The 15,971-nt window shown below is 44.0% G+C and overlaps 1 protein-coding gene across 5 annotated transcripts in view; it reads left to right on the forward strand.

The window, feature by feature from the left end:
- Positions 1-10,763, forward strand: part of LOC124332732 (protein sister of odd and bowel-like) — a 33,909-nt gene extending 23,146 nt beyond the window's left edge. For all 5 annotated transcript variants that reach the window (XM_046788908.1, XM_046788909.1, XM_046788912.1 and 2 more), the window contains 2 exons: positions 4,913-5,039; positions 5,821-10,763. In XM_046788908.1, the coding sequence (XP_046644864.1) occupies positions 4,973-5,039; positions 5,821-8,366 (2,613 nt within the window). In that variant the 5' untranslated portion in view covers positions 4,913-4,972 and the 3' untranslated portion in view covers positions 8,367-10,763. The remainder of the gene's footprint in view (positions 1-4,912; positions 5,040-5,820) is intronic.
- The last annotated feature ends 5,208 nt before the right edge of the window (positions 10,764-15,971 follow it).

Genomic DNA, 15,971 nt, shown 5'->3' on the forward strand with positions numbered 1-15,971 from the left:
AGACTTGCTTCTTTCTTTTTCTTCAAAAACCGTCTTCCATCTTCTTTCCTATTTTACACTCAAACGCAACCGCCGGTCTTTATTGCAACTGAACAAACAAATTCAATGATGGGCGCTACTACTACTCCATCCATCCATCATCGATTTTTTTTCGTTTTGTTCAACTTGTTTGTCATTTTCTTTTTACATCATTTTCTTTCTCATTCTCGTCTGCTGTTACATTCACGACGCCCATTGGTTTTTTTCTAGAAAATCCTCTCGACTAAATCCCCCCCCCCCCTTCATTGATTGTCTGATAAGCCAATCAACACGCCAGAGCATGCGTCGTAGCGATAATCGTTCTCTCGACACCCCTTTTTGTAAGGGAGATGTTTAAGGCTGGCAGTTGACAGCCACCCAAAAAAAAAAAGGGTTGGCCCTTTGAGAGGGCACATGGGGGTTTGACCACACACACAACCAAAAAAAAAAAAGGAGTGAAAATAGGGGGACTTTTTGTCGGCAGGGTCGGGTTGTATAGATGGGTGGTGTTATTGGCTCTTGTGATCTGTCAGGGGTTTTGGTGGGTGTGGTTGGCGCGTGTCCAAAGGGGTTTCCCTCTGGTCCGGCAATAGCGGCGCATGCGCTTTCAAAAGACCTAACATTTCAATCGAACTAGATAGACATCAAACTAAGATATAAGTTGCGTGGTTTTCTTTTATTTTGAGTTGACAGACGCGTCATACTTACATAACTAGGCCTACATGTCATATCCAATCGAGAAGGACCTAGCCTAACGCATCTTTCAGCGTTTCTCCTCCTACTAGTGGAAAGAATATGTTGAGCAGAAGATCTCTGAACGACATCCGGAAGTTCCGGCACGTTTCCTTCCTCCTCCTCCTTCATCTTTTTTTCTTTTGGGTTTTCTTTTAAATATTTTCGACGGAAGGGCTCGGCTCCAACTTCCTCTCTCAATCGTGGGCGTCTTCCGCATGGATTCTCCGCAGCGGTTTTCTCTAGTCAAAAAAAGACATTTTCCGAAGAAATAAAAAGGAAATACATAAATTTGTATACGCAATTGCTTTCTCGAGTTGAAAGATTTCTTGGACCGTGTAGTAGAGCCGAGTTGCGGCTGGCTGATCTATAAGTTTCGGTCATTATATCAATTGACTTGCGCGCCAGGCTACTTCTCTTTTTCTCTCTCTCTCTCTCTCTCTCTCATAGGATGACGTTGTGTAACCTAATGGTGTAGTAGCATCGCCGGCCAAACAGGAGCATCAAAAGTATATCTACGCCGAGTGAGGGTTTTTTTTTTCTTTTCTTTTTCTCTTGACGATGATGGATGTGAGCGATTGCAGAGCCTTGCCAGCTCGGGGCTACATTCTATGACCCCCCCAATACAATTAGTCTGTTCTTCCATACTCTTGTGTGTGTGTGTGTGTGTACGGAACTCTTACACATCCATACGCATAGATGATGTAGTACATTACACACATCTCGGGGATTCTATATTACGTGCCAGTGAGCCCCAGAAAAGAGTGGGAGGAGGCACTACTACGGCTCGGGGGGTGGTTTGAATAGAAAATGACCGTCTATAATATTCAGCGATTCGAGACCCAAAAGTTCCTTTTTTTTTTTCTTTTTTTCGCTTGATGCTCATCGAAGGTCTTGTAAGAGTTTTTCGGCCCCTGCGGATAGATTATTCCTGCATGGAAGAGAGTCGGTGTAGAAGAGAGAAAGGAGGAGACCCCGTTGGCGAAATCCACGCAGGGCCCCCAGTTGCTGTTACCTGCTCTCCGTTAGATTACCAACTCCGCCAACCTTTTCTCCCTCTTCTTTTTTATAATTATTGCATCGCTTTTTTTTTTCCGAAAATCTCCCAACAGCAGCAGCAGCAACCAGGACAGAACAGGTAGATGAATTCCTCGGGTTCGGGTTCCTCGACCTCTAGCGGCTTCATTTTTCCGTAGTCGTGGAGAGAAAAAGGGACGCGCTTCTGCTCCCATCTTGATATGCATTTTTGGTTTCCTTCTTCTTCTTCTTCTTTTCCAGTTTTTGATATCTGCCAGAGACATCAAAGATTCGAATGTCGTTTTCTGCTAGGCCTTGCGTGCTGTGGGCACAGTGCCTAATGGATCATTCAGAGACCAGTAAAAAGAGAGCTAGAGAGATGTTATTCGGTCATCTTAAATATTTTTGTTTCAGGGGGGATCGCTTCTTTCGTTGTTTCTGGTTCAGCACAGCGAATCATCGAGTCCCTTTCTCTCTATTACCATGATAATTGTTTTAGAGGTCTAATATACGGCTTCTTTATTTTTTCGGGCTCCCGTGACGTCTACTGGACACTCCTCTCTCTTTCTCTTTCTCTCTCGAGGGGTTATATCCATCCAGGGATCGGGTGGATGTAGCGAAAGGTCAAAGGTTTTTTCGGCTGTGGAGAGGATTTTTCGGGGGTTTTTGTTTGGCTCTCCAAGGGGAGAAAAAAAAAGGAATCGGCCAGCAGCTGCGCCAAAAAGCTCCACATTGCCAACTTGTGTGTGGAGAGAGGGGGTGAAAAGAGAAGGGCAGGAACAGGGTTCTGCTCTTTGCTGTACCTCACACACACACAGTGTCCACGTCTGGTGTATCGCATCCAATGGCAACCAAGGCAGGACTCGATCGATTGGCAAACGCTGATTGGTTGACTGAACACATGAGGAAGGAGTGTTGGGGGGATGCCACACTTTGCGACATTTCCAGACGTAAAAAAAATAGAGAGAGAAAAAGAAAAAAACTTGATAATCGCATTTTCCTCGCGTTTCACAAGTGGATGAAGATGTAAAAGTGTAACACCTTCAGCTTGGGGCATCTCTTTTTTATTTTTGACCATCCAATGGCTTCACTGGCCCCCTTGGATAGGTGGGCATCGTTGATTCCGCTCACGATCGCGCGGGATCCAACTTTTTTTCTTTTTGGCGTGATGAAATCCTTTCGGCCGCTAGAGGACTCGGCGAGGCCTAACAGGAGCTGTTGCTCCCGTTACAAATGAAGAGAGAGGGAGGAAAAAAATAAGAGCGCCTCTTTTTTTTCTCTCTCTCTCTCTCTCGTTGTAATATATTTGTGTGGGGCTGGATGTGGGGGAGGGTGGTATCGATCCGATGTGTAGTGCCGCTTTACTTTTTATATATCCACGTAGAGAGATGTATATAGTCTAACGGATCCAGTGTGGAAGCAGCAGCAGTCGTCGTAGTATTTCTTTGATCCTTTCCGTCAACTTGGGAATCAAAATAGGGCACGTGCCTCTCCCTTCTTCTTCGCTCCTGTACTCCCCCACCAGCAGCAGCAGCAACAGCAGTTGCTCCTCTTGAGCGCATCACGCGGTACACCCCCTCGCTCACTTTCGCTCTCTCTCCAACCAATCCAGCTATTCTTCTTTTTTTTTTCTTTTCTATTTGGGTACGTTATATAACCATCGACTCTCTTATCTGCACGCTGGTAACACCAATTTATTCTTCTTCTTGTACGTGCAGCGTAAAGAGAGATAGAAGGAGGAGGAGGGAATTAACTGTGAACCATTTCCCACTTCTCCGGCACCCACCCATTCTGTGTGTAGGGGTTGAGGGTTTTTTATTATTATTATTTTTCTTTAAAAAAGATTGACGAAGACGAGGTTTGAAATTGGATGATTGGGTCGTTATGGTTACCCCCTTTTGGGTTATCCTTTTATTATAAAAATAGGGAGACGACAGGTAAGAACGACTACACTTTGTGAGTTGCTACCATTTCGACTTCGATACGGACATTTTTACCTGTCAAAAGTATGGCGGCGAATGAATGAAAGTTATGACACACTTGGCAAGACAAATTTTAATCGACCACCTTGAAATGAGTCCTGCCACTTTGTTTGTTTCTTATCAAATATTTTTTCTTCTCCGAATCAAAAATGACCACACCCAAATATCTTTTGATAATTTTGGGTTTTATTACCCAATTTTTCTTTTTCTTTCGGTCTCACGATGCTGCAGGATACCACCTATCATGTCCTTCTTTTTTCCCCTGCAGGAGGAGGTGGGAGTAGGGGGGGGGGTTAAAGCCCCCCACATCCCTCTAGGGTTAGGTTGGTTACACGGATAGGGAGGAAAAAGGGGGGTTAGTACACACACTAAGGGTGTGCCTTGTACTATGTAGCCTATGCCTATGGAACTTTTTTTTTTTCCCTTTTTCGCCCCTTTTTCCACCGTGGGTCTAAGGGGGGAGAGAGAGGAGGAGGGGAGGGCCTATGCGGAGCGGAGCAGAGGTTCGATTTTTTTTCGTGTGTCAGTCAGTCAGAGAAGTGCCGGCTCGACGATAGGACGTGTGTGCTCCGCGTTCGCCCTCGCTAGACACATTATACAAGGTGGCGGAGTGTGTATAACGTTGTGTGTTTTGTGTATGTGAGAGTGTGTATGTGTGCGTGTGTATCTTTGTAAGTTGTATGCTTGTTGCCTCTATTGCGCCATACACTGAGCAAAGAAGAATCACACGATTTATATACACAGCCGAAGAAGAAGAAAAATTGAATTAAAAAAAAACGAAACGATATCACTTCCAGATGACTATTGGTCGTCCTGCCGAACGTTCTTATTTAACTCGAGTGCGTGTGGGATAGTGTCGATTCCACTATTTTTTTCCCCAATTCCAATTTTTTTTTCTTCTTTTATTATCGAAGAATAAAAAAAGCCAACACGTGTCTCCCCTATTTAACCGCGGCACGCGACCCAATTGAACTATACGAGAGCCGAAAAAAAAAAATTGGGAGGAACTAATTAAATGTAGTTTTTATTTTCCTCCCCTTTTGTCAAAGACCGTTTTTTTTTCTTGAACGTGATTTGACGAGTGAGTTGAAACATTAAAAAAAAAAGAAACAGTGAAACTGTTGAAACATTTTAGTGACGTTGTCGCATCTTCTAATGATTAGGCGCAGCCGCTTTTGGTGGGTGTGTTGTCGTCGCTTCATTAGACCAGCCGCATCATCGTCATGGCTTTGTCGTGTTTAGCCGGCACCAATCCCGTTCTACCCGTCAACTCGAGAACTTCATGTCCCGGTAAGTTTGAAAATGAAATTTTCCTTTTATTTTTGTTTTTCTTTTGAAAAAATAAATTGATCCTCCCACGCGCTTGTTTTAATAATTACCCATCAATCTTCCTTTTCTTTTTCGCTCGTATGTGAAATCATTCATCCGTTTGGGGAAGAAAATTTCATTATCTCGCTATCGTGTCGATGACGTGTTCCCAATCTAATAATATGACACATTTTTTTACGCCAGAGAGCTCTCGTTTCCTTCATTCGAGTGTTTCCTTTTTGTCATCCCCCTGAAACCTTTTTTTTTCGATCGATTTCAATTGGGGTTTTGTTTTGTTTTGTTATTTTTTTTCTCTCACCGAAGCGACGGGCCTATTTTTCAATTTTTTTTTTTCTCCCCCGTCCAAATGATGCCCTTAAATTCATATCCAGTCTAGACAAGGGTGGGCGGAGTCAAAGGGGCCCAGCGAAATTGGATTACGATCACGTCGAAAAAAGGGAAAAAAAGAATCGAAAAATGTCATCAAACAGGATTCAGTTAAAACTCTTTAAAGATTAGCCCCGGCATAGTTTTCACGACATGTCAGTAACGTGAAATGTGTACAAGCCTAATGCGCGTTTCGCACTATGGCGCCTCTAGGCCTAAGCGGAACTCGCCGTAATTTTATTTTCTTTTGGTGGGAAAAAGTGACATTTTCAAAAGTCGAAGGTCAAATGTTTTTTTCCTTATTGGCTTTCCCCCCACCCCGATAAGTTGTGTAATTGAAACGTGTAATGAAAACGAGGAAATTTTCCGATTGCAGTTGGTGGATCAGCGGCTTCCGGGCGCAGTGGTGGCGTCGTCATCAAGACGGAAGCGGGAAGCGTCGAGAATATGCTGGAAACGCAGTGTAACGGCGATCCCAACAACAGTTCGAGCGTAGGCGGTGGCCAGCAGTCCAATCCTGGAACGCCTTCGCCCAACAACAGCAGCAACGACGGACCAGTCGGCGGTGGCCGATCCGGCAGCGCTTTATCGGCTCCATCGCCCGTCGGCGGCAATTTGACTATGCCGCTCTTTTCTCACCACCACCATCACCAGCAGCAACAGCAGCAGCAGCAACAGCATCAACAGCAGCAAGCTGCTCTGGCAGCCGCCGGTCTCTTCCGGGCCGCCAGTTTGGCTCAATCGTATCCGGGTGGAATGGTCGGACAACTCGGTCCGCATTCGCACCACTTGCCGAGTTTGATGGCCAGCCTGCAAGCCGTTGCATCGGCCGGAGTTGGCGGAGTACCGCTCCATCACCACCACAATCAGCAACGGGCAGCTGCGGCCGCCCTGGGTGGACTCCTGCCCGGCGTGACGCTGCCGTTCAACTTTCCGTCCATGTCGCATCAGCATCAGAGCGCGTTGCTCAATTGGTCGAAATTGGCGCAAAGTGCGGCGGCGGCGGCGGCGCTCGGAGTCGACGGACTCGGTTCCATCATCCAGCAACAGCAGCAGCAGCAGCAACAACAACAACATCATCTTCTTCATCAGCAGCAGCAGCAACAGCAGCTTTCGCCTGATTCGTCGTCCAATCCGGTGCGGAAGAAGAGCAACAACAACCGGAACAACGGAACCAACAACCACAACAACGCGACGCAGCTCCCGCTGGTGACGAACGGCTGCTACACGGGCGGATTGATCGTCTCGCATCACACCGATCACGTCCTGCCGTCGGTTGTCCACCAGCTGACCAAGAACAACTCGAAAACGGCCAACAACAAGACCAACAACAAACCGGTCAAGGCGGCCGTGGCCCGTCGCAACGCCAAAAACAGCAACACGATCCGCAATCAGGGTCTGCAGGATCACCATTTGCTGCTGGGCGGTGGCGAGGACAACCACCACCACCTCAACCACCACCTCAATCACCACCACCACCACCTGGCCAACACCATCATCGGCAGCGTGGGCATCAAGCCCAGCGATTTGATCATCACGCCGGATGCCGATCCTTCGATGGTGAGTCCCGTTGCCAGCAGTTCTCCTCCTTCGGTAAACGGTTCGAGCGGTGGGAGCAGCAGCAGCAGCCGCAGCTCAATCAAGTCGGGAATCAACCCGGTCTCTGGCTCTGGCGGACAGACGGTGAACAACACGAGCCAGTTGCAGTCGGGCCAGCAGACGGACAGCCGCAGTGTTTCGTCTGTGGTGGACAACGTGTCGCTGACGTCGTCGTCGCAGCAGCAGCAGCAGCAGCGGGACAAGGTGTTTAGCTGCTCCATCTGCCACCGGACGTTCGGCTACAAGCACGTCCTGCAGAATCACGAGCGGACCCACACGGGCGAGAAGCCGTTCGAGTGCAAGCAGTGCGGCAAGAGATTCACGCGCGACCACCACCTCAAGACGCACATGCGCTTGCACACGGGCGAGAAGCCGTACAACTGCACGCACTGCGACCGCCAGTTTGTCCAGGTGGCCAACTTGAGGCGCCACTTGCGGGTGCACACGGGCGAGCGGCCCTACGCCTGCGAGCTCTGCACGTCCAGGTTCTCCGACTCGAACCAGCTCAAGGCCCACAATCTCATCCACAAGGGCGAGAAGCCGTTCCAGTGCCAAATCTGCTCCGGCAAATTCCGCAGGAGGCACCACCTCATGCATCACAAGTGCCCAAAAGATCCGGCCGGATCGGGCGGCAGCCACGCCACTAGGCCCATTGGACTGGTGGCTGCCAGCCGGACCAGCACCAAAATGATTGGGCTGACCAAAGATCTCCACCATCTGGTCGATGACGATCTGGAGAGCGAGCCGCCACCAACTCCGTCCAGTTGCTACGCCAGTCCACCGGATGAGGACGACGAAGATTTGGAGGAGGAAGAAGATTTGGTCATGCCGTTGATGAAACAACAACAACAGTTGAAAGCCATGAGTCAGCAGCAGCAACAGCAGCAGACGGGCAACCGAGGACGGAAACCGCGGGAGACGAGACGGGTCATCCGGCCGTCTGAGAATGTCGGCGCAAAGAGCAACGGCGGAGTCGGGCCGACCACTCCGCAAGGTCCCGAGCAGACGGAACCGGAGGATTTGTCGACGTCGTCGCGAATGCGCCACGCCTCGACGTTCAGCGTCGGATCGACGGGCGGATGGAGCGCCGCCGGATCGGTTTCCATCGATTTGAATTCGGATCGCGACGACGACGTGGAAGAGGAGGACGAAGACGACGTGGTCGACGGGCTCCTGGGCGAACCTCACAACCACCACCACGACATGGACGACGAAGAGGACGACATGTCGGACACGGCCGATCTCATCCAGCACCAGCGCAAGAAGCAGCGCCGCAACGCCCTCGATCTCGTCCACGCCCGCAACACTCAGGTGGCCAAGTAAAAAAGAAACAAAATAGAAATTTCGTGTTTTTAAACCAAAAGAAAAACAAAACAAAAAAAGAAACCACAACCAAACCAACGGAACAACATTCGCTTTATATCAAACTTTTGAGTAAACAACATTTACACCAACGACAGGGTTTTTCTCTTTTCAAACAAAAAACAAAAGATTATCTTTTTTAACTTTATATTATCATGAATTATCGTGTTTATAATATGTGTGTCACTTGTCTGTTGTGTCAAATTCTCTTTACGATTTTTTCCTCCTCTTCATTTGAATTTTTTGAATTTTTCTTCGAAGAATCGTAAACGGGTAAAAAGTAAAAAGAAGAGAAATGTGCGGAATCCGCGCGCCGATTCCGCCCATCGAAAATCCGATTTAACCTTTTTTTTCAAAATTTTTAGAAACGCCCTGGACTATTTGTAAGGTCCAGATTTGAAATTTTCCCCCCTCTCGCTGAATCGCTCCTAACCCCTCCAATCAACCCCCGTAAACTCCTTTTTTAATTTATGGCTTGTTGTCATTCATGTCAAAATGAATGTCGTGCCGGTATTTTTTTTTATTTTTCATTCCCGCCCCACCCCTTACATCCCCTCCACCTCCCTAAAACACACACCAAACACACATCAGCCTTATATATATACATAGCATCTATTATATAATTATGTCTGGTGTGGGTTGGGTGTTCCAGAGAGAAACGGAAGAGAGAGCAACGGCCAGAATCACACACACTCACATACAAACTAATGCTACTACTACTACCCCCTCTTCGTTTTACCTATTAATTTTCGCCATCCTTGACATTTTTTTAAATTATTTTCACGCTCCTTAAAAAAAGAAAAGAAAAATCCTCCCAGCCGGAACATCGGTAGCATTTTTGAACAACAAAGTTTTGAAAAAATCCTCCCAGTGACACAACAAAAGATTTTTGGAAAGAAAAGAAATGGAGTTCCGCAACAACAACAACAGCAACAACAGACATGGAGAGAGAAATGCGCAACGGGTGGTTCCGATTCGGTCAACAATGGCGACAGTTTGATAGGAAACGATCGAAAAAGAATAAGACGCGAGCGTTCGCCTTTGAGTTTTTTCTTGTGTGTTCCAGTTGCGCATTTTTATTCATTTTGGAACACTACAAACAAGCAAACACAAAAGGGCACACAAAGAGAGAGGAAAACATGGCGAATGACTAGGCAATGCTGGGCAGAAAGTGGATGGCTTCTTCTTCTTGGTCTTCTTGCATTTCTCCCTACACCGCCACCCCCACACTGGACTTTTTGTGATGTGCATTGTGTGTTACACGATGGTCGGCGGCCATTTTGTTTGTATGTCGTGTGTGTGTCGAGTCTGGACCAACACCCCCTCACCTCCATAATATTTCTAAATGATTTCAATATGTGACAAATTACTAAGTTTCGGACTAATTACGTCGGAGAAGTTGGTTTTGAAATCAAAATTCGAGCGCGGGAAAATTTAAATTTCTTTCTTTCTTTTCAAACAATTTTTGAAAATAATTCAAATTATATTGAATTCATATAAATATGTACGTCTTCCTATCAACGAAAAAACGACAGTTCCTCTTTGTTTCTGGGGCGCTGGACTCAATCAACGATAATTGATCCGGCAAACCAAGAAAGCCACACACCCAAGTTCCTAATAATTCCTAATGTGAAAGAAAATTAATGATAAGAATTGATAATAACGTGTTTCTCTTTTCCTTTTTTTAAATTACTTTTTCTCTCTTCATTTTCGTATATTAAATTTGATTGTAAGATTTAGACGAATTTCAATTAGGTAGTGTGATTATTTTTCTCCTTTTATTACGTCGTGTCATGAGATAATGATCAACGTGCACCTCAGGGTTTTTCCTCTTTTAATTCAAACATTTTTGTGTGTGTGTCGATTGCATCATAGTTATATTACCCACATTCTTTTTTCTTTAGTTTTTCGAATATTTTGGTGTGTAATTTAATTTTTTTCTTTTTCAATTTTGCCCAATTATTACGTAAACTTTTGCATTCAATTTTGTTTGGTTTTGATTCATTTCGATTACGGGTATTCAGTTGGTTTTGAATTTTGTTTCGTTGATTGTCTCTCTGTGTTTGAGTAAGTGTCGTCTATTTCATTTTGTAATTTTGAACGATGGGATTTCCTTATTATTTTTTTTTTCAATTATTTTTTATTCTGAAATGGATGGAAGAGATGGAGATGAGACTCTAAAGAGATGTGGTATGGCCGGCCCTTTGGAACCAAAACAAAACAAAACCGTCATAGCCGTCATTTGGATGAAAATCCGGTGATGATGTTGTTGTTGTAATAACGTTGGGAAAGGTGTATGAAAAAATTGTGGCAAAAGGAAAAAAAAACGACAAATTCAGGCAAAATATTTTTTTTTTTGGGTGGGCGAAGTAGATTTCAGCAACAAAATAAAAAAGTCAGTAATGTCCAGGGACTAACAATTTTTTAAAATGATTTACCCCAGAATTTTTTCACGAATTAAAACAAAACAGGGTCAGACACATTGTTCCTACAAATCTTTTCTCTATTTCCTCCCTGACATTTTTTTTTCTGTTCTCCAAATTAATTTTTTTTTTCTCGTCTGCGTCCAAAACAAAAATCGAGTTGACGTTGAATTGTGCCTGCTGCTGCCTGCCTGTGTTTTGATTTGTACAGTCTCTTAACTATAAAACCTTAAAAATAATTTTCCTCTTTACTATGACTAAGACTTCTATAATCATCACCTTATATTTCATATTGTGTGACTTTTTTCCTGTCTCGACTAACCACCCACAAAAAGTAACTATCTTCCCTCCCCCAAAAAATTTTCACGCATCTTTCACTAACCGAATCAAAATTAGTACGTATACGTCTGTCTCTTTATTATTATCGTGTAATTACAAGTCACATGGACCTTTTTTTTTTACAAATTCATTGAAATTCAAAAAAACAAAAAATTTCTTTTCGTCTTGTTTGTTTGTTTGTTGGTTTTAACCTTACCCCCACACTATTTCGATTCAATAATTAACTACTAAATAAAAATTCAAAAAAATTCAACAAAAAAAAGGCGAAAACAACGGTTCCTACAGGGTGTGTTTTTTGTTTTCAAACGAATAAAAAAAAAGTTTGTTTGTGTGTGTGTATCGTGTGTGTGTGTGTGTGTGTGCGTGTAGTACTTTGGATGACGACCAAAATATTTTTTTTCTTCCTTCACATTTTTTTTTATTCATTCCCCCCCACCACTTTTTTTTATTTCTTTGCTCTTTTGTTACATCATCCCTTTTTTTTCCTGACCGACCAAATTCTATAATAACCCTGACACTACCTCACACAATTTTATTTTCCCTCCTACTGTGTAAATGTGTGTTGTATCCACCCCACAGATTGATTAGTCGGATCACGAGAATATCAAGACCAGAAGCTCTTTTTTTTTCTGTATCTGAATTTCTATCTCCCCCTCTCTCTATCCATTATATAACTTTACCTCCACCCCTCCTTGACACTATAAAAAAAGGGAAGAAAAAAAAATGAAGAAGGAGAAAAAAAACTACACTCTACAAATACAAAAAAAAAATAAAATCTGAAAAAAAAACTTTTTTTCAATGGAACACGAGTCCAATTTTTTTCTCTTCTTTAGTTGATAAGTACGTTGGATGTAGGGGTCCTGAATAGGGGAGAGGGGCAAAAAAAAAAACATTACATCACACAATGGAGAAAGAAAAAAATGAAAAGAAGAGCTGAGCGGTGGCGCGTGCTGATGGAGCGGCTAATTTCTCGGATAAATAATATCCAATTTTTTTTTTCTCTCCATTCTTCAGGGGGTTTAATCTGAAGAAGAAAAATAAAACTTATTTTTTTTATACGTATATTTACAAGGTAGGGTGGAATGATCCTTTTCTTCTTTTATGTCCAAACTGTCACGATTCGAGATGGAAAAAAAAGGTACGGATGATTGACAAATCACACAGAGTATAGCTAAAGCCTCTTTCCTGTTTTTTTTTTTTCCAGTGTTGTTGTTGTTACTTGTATACTTCCCTCCCAGACAAAAAAAGGGGGGAACTTGACAAGAGATCAGAAACATGATGATCGCCTGTCATGAACATAGTTGCGGCTTGTTATCCCTTTTCAACCCTTTTTCTTGGCCAGGAGAACTATAAAGAAAACAACAGAGTCAACAACATACACAACCCAAACCACCGAGGTATTTATTCGTGAAAGTTTTTTTTTTTTTAGTAGTAAATAATATTGTAGCAGTAGTTATAAATTCCAAAAGAGACTAAAGTTGCACTCTAAGAAGAAAACGGGAACTTTTTTTTCTTTTTTAAACTTTCCCTTTTGGGTGGAAGACATTTCTGAGTGTAAGACATTTTTTTTTTTTTCATTCTTTGTGTGTGTCTGGTTAAAGAAAAGAAGGCTGGTTGTCCTAACCGTCGTAAAGCCGTTAACCATCATCGCCCGAGCCATTAGCCATAAAACGATATATCCTTGTAAGTCGCGCGCACGTCTCCTCCGACCTATCTCTCTCTCTCTCTCCCACAAAAGGACTTTTTTTCTTCTTCTTCTCTCTCCTGGCAGTAGAAAGAGTTGTACAAACTTTTACGAGGCCTTAAAGGCCCCCAACCCTTCGACGTACATGGCAAGTACATGCACAGTGTTATATGGACAAGGACTGACACCGCCATGGGTCATCTTTTCGACCGCGACTTGGATGACCCAAGCAGACCTGGTTCTTCTTCTTGAAAGAAAAGAGGACCTGAGACTTGCTGACCTTGTTTTGCGGTCTCGTAAAAGTAAAGAGGGGCGGATCAAAGGGGCAAACGCGCAACTTTGGACCTCCAAAGTCAAGGGAGAATCTAACGGACTGTGTGTGTCTTCACAGGCCTTGTAAAAAATAAAAATAAAAAGCACAAAGAAGAATTCCAGCCACCCCCGACTCACCTAGATCTAGGGCTGTATAGTAATACAACATCCTTTTTGAATAACAACGTCACAGTCCGATAGCCGAGCGACGGTTTTACTGCTAATGGCCAAATCGGTGATGGTAACGCAGATGAGTCATTAGTTCTGCCCTCTCTCTCTATAGAGTCTCCAACGTTCTTCTTCTTCTTCTTTTTCCAAGAGAAAAGAAATACCCCGAAAATAACCCACAGCTCTCTCTGCTTTTTTATTATTATTTCTTTTTTACACACCACCACAACCATATCACCTATATATAGATAGTATGTACACATGTATATAAGACTCTGGGCTCCAAGTATTGATTTTCTTATTCCCCTTTCACTCTTTTTATTCCCTTCAAACTATGTGCTCTCCGTACACACGTTGACTGTATTACTACACTATACTCCGCATAGGAGTTGCACACTCTTTTCATCCCACTTCAAGATCTGCACCCCACTTTTTTTTCTTCTTTTTTTCCAACGGAGAATTAGGGTCTAAAGAAGAAGAAGTGGGGGGGGAGGCATCAGCGTCGCGACGCTGAATCAGTCAATCAATAAAATATAGACTCTTTTTTCTTTCCCTTCTTTCGTGCGGTTGTGTATTTAGATATATCTAGGTGCGTAACATCCCTTACATACGAAATAGGCCGACTATTTTCTCAAGAAAGATGTTGGCATTGTATTTTCCATTCAAAAATATGCGTTTTCTTTTTTTTGTACAGGCAAGAAGTTAGGGTTCTGTTATTTGTCTGTGTTTGCCATCTTCACGCGCTAACGGTCGGTCCCCCTCTTCTTAAATACATAAGAAGAAGAATTGAGGTCAGCGAAATAACCCCCCATCCGAAAGAGGAGTGGGGAGACTGTTCATTTTTGCGGATGCTTTCACTGACGCAATTCGATACCCTTCCCAGTTCCCACAGGGCCACCATTTCTTCTTCTTCTTTTCTATAGATTATAGACGTGTGCATGTTAGATTTTCTTAGATGTATCGCTTAAGGCCTCGAGCTTAGAACGTTGGAGAGGTTAAATATGTAATGCCCATCATCGACCCCACTGGTATCTAATCTAACATTCGCCATGTTTATCCGAGTTTCTCCTGGTCATCATCCGTAGACCCTTACGTGTATTGCGTGGGTCGTCCGCACCGTAATAATAAATGTAGACGCGCGGGATCATTCGAAGCGCATTCCTCGCCACAACCAGGAAGAGAAGTTGGAGGGATCTTTTTCGTACTAGAGGGGGAATAGAAAGAAGAGGCTGCATCATTCATATAAACGGGGGATATACAACCGCGATATATACAGAAAGAAGAAGGTAAAGCCACCACACAGACTCTTCTGCCGAGCTTTTGTGTCGTGTCAAAAAAGTTTCTCGGATTTTTTTCTTTTTTTTTCTTTTGCCTTCATCATCGTTGCATCGCGGCTTTGAATAGTTGAGAATCCTCCGCCTTCACCTTCCCCCACGCAACATCAATGACGCGTTACACAAGACATCTAGAAGACATTTTTTTTGTGTGTGTGTGTGTGTGTGTGTGTCTATTTTTCTCCCACATCCATCCCTCTCTCTCTGCTGCTCACTGTATCCACTCGACTCAATCTATTGATCCGCCCTTTGCGGTTCTCTTCTTGTGATTCTCATAGACGAATGCGTGTGTACCGCCAACGCCGCCCATCCATCGGAACTGGGTGGAAATTGGTCGACGCTCGGGTTGGCCGCTCTCTCTCATCGGCCGACGGTCTACACACAATATAACTCGTTGCATTATTCGCCTCTCTCCCACCCACCCACACGTCCTCCTCTTTTCTTTCTCGGCTGGCAACATTTTCCCCCCCGTGATTGACTCTCCCTCTTATTCCCCCAGTTTATCCCGACGACCAATCGTTCGCATTCATTCAGTATATTTATACATTGACTATATAGCTATATAGCTGGGAGACTGCTACATTGTCGGACACACTAACTGGTCTCGGAGGCGGTTACCATGGTTTCCAACATGGGGTACCGAAAAGTACGCTTCAACCGATACAACTTTTTGAGGGTTGCGACTCTCACGCGGTCACGAATGCTGCTGTAATTTGCCACTTTACTTTTCCCGTGTACTTTCATTCATTCACTCGCGGTCTTTTTGGTTTGCTTGGCAATTTGAAATCGATAGGCGACCGAATAAAAAATCACAAAATGCTGGTGGGGACTCTCAATTGGAATCCCGATTACGGTTGGACGAATCGATTGACTGTCATTTTTATTCCTTTTCAATCCCACGTTGTGTGTAATCAAATACTGTAATTATTAGCCGACCTGTGATTGTGTCTGTCTGGACCAAAGTTCTGCGCTGTCTCATTCTATATTCCGCTCTCTTTTCAAGATTGAAAATTACTAACCAATTCATCCTGCTGGCATCCTCTATTGTTATCGGACATTCGGTATCTCGTCACACACACACACAACGGCCATGATTGTTTTGTTCCCAATCAATGTGATGCGGCTACTCTTTCATTCTATTCAAGAGAGAGATGAGAGAATGTTGTTGTCTCTACGAGAAACGAGGAAATGGAGACCAACAATTGTTCCACCTTGTCACACACACAACAGTCGGTGGGTTGTTTAATTTTTGACCCAAAATTCTTCGACGGCTTGCCGTATACCTTCCTTTTCATATATATAAGAA

The sequence above is a fragment of the Daphnia pulicaria genome, chromosome 1, assembly GCF_021234035.1.
Source record: "Daphnia pulicaria isolate SC F1-1A chromosome 1, SC_F0-13Bv2, whole genome shotgun sequence".
Lineage (NCBI taxonomy): Eukaryota > Metazoa > Arthropoda > Branchiopoda > Diplostraca > Daphniidae > Daphnia > Daphnia pulicaria.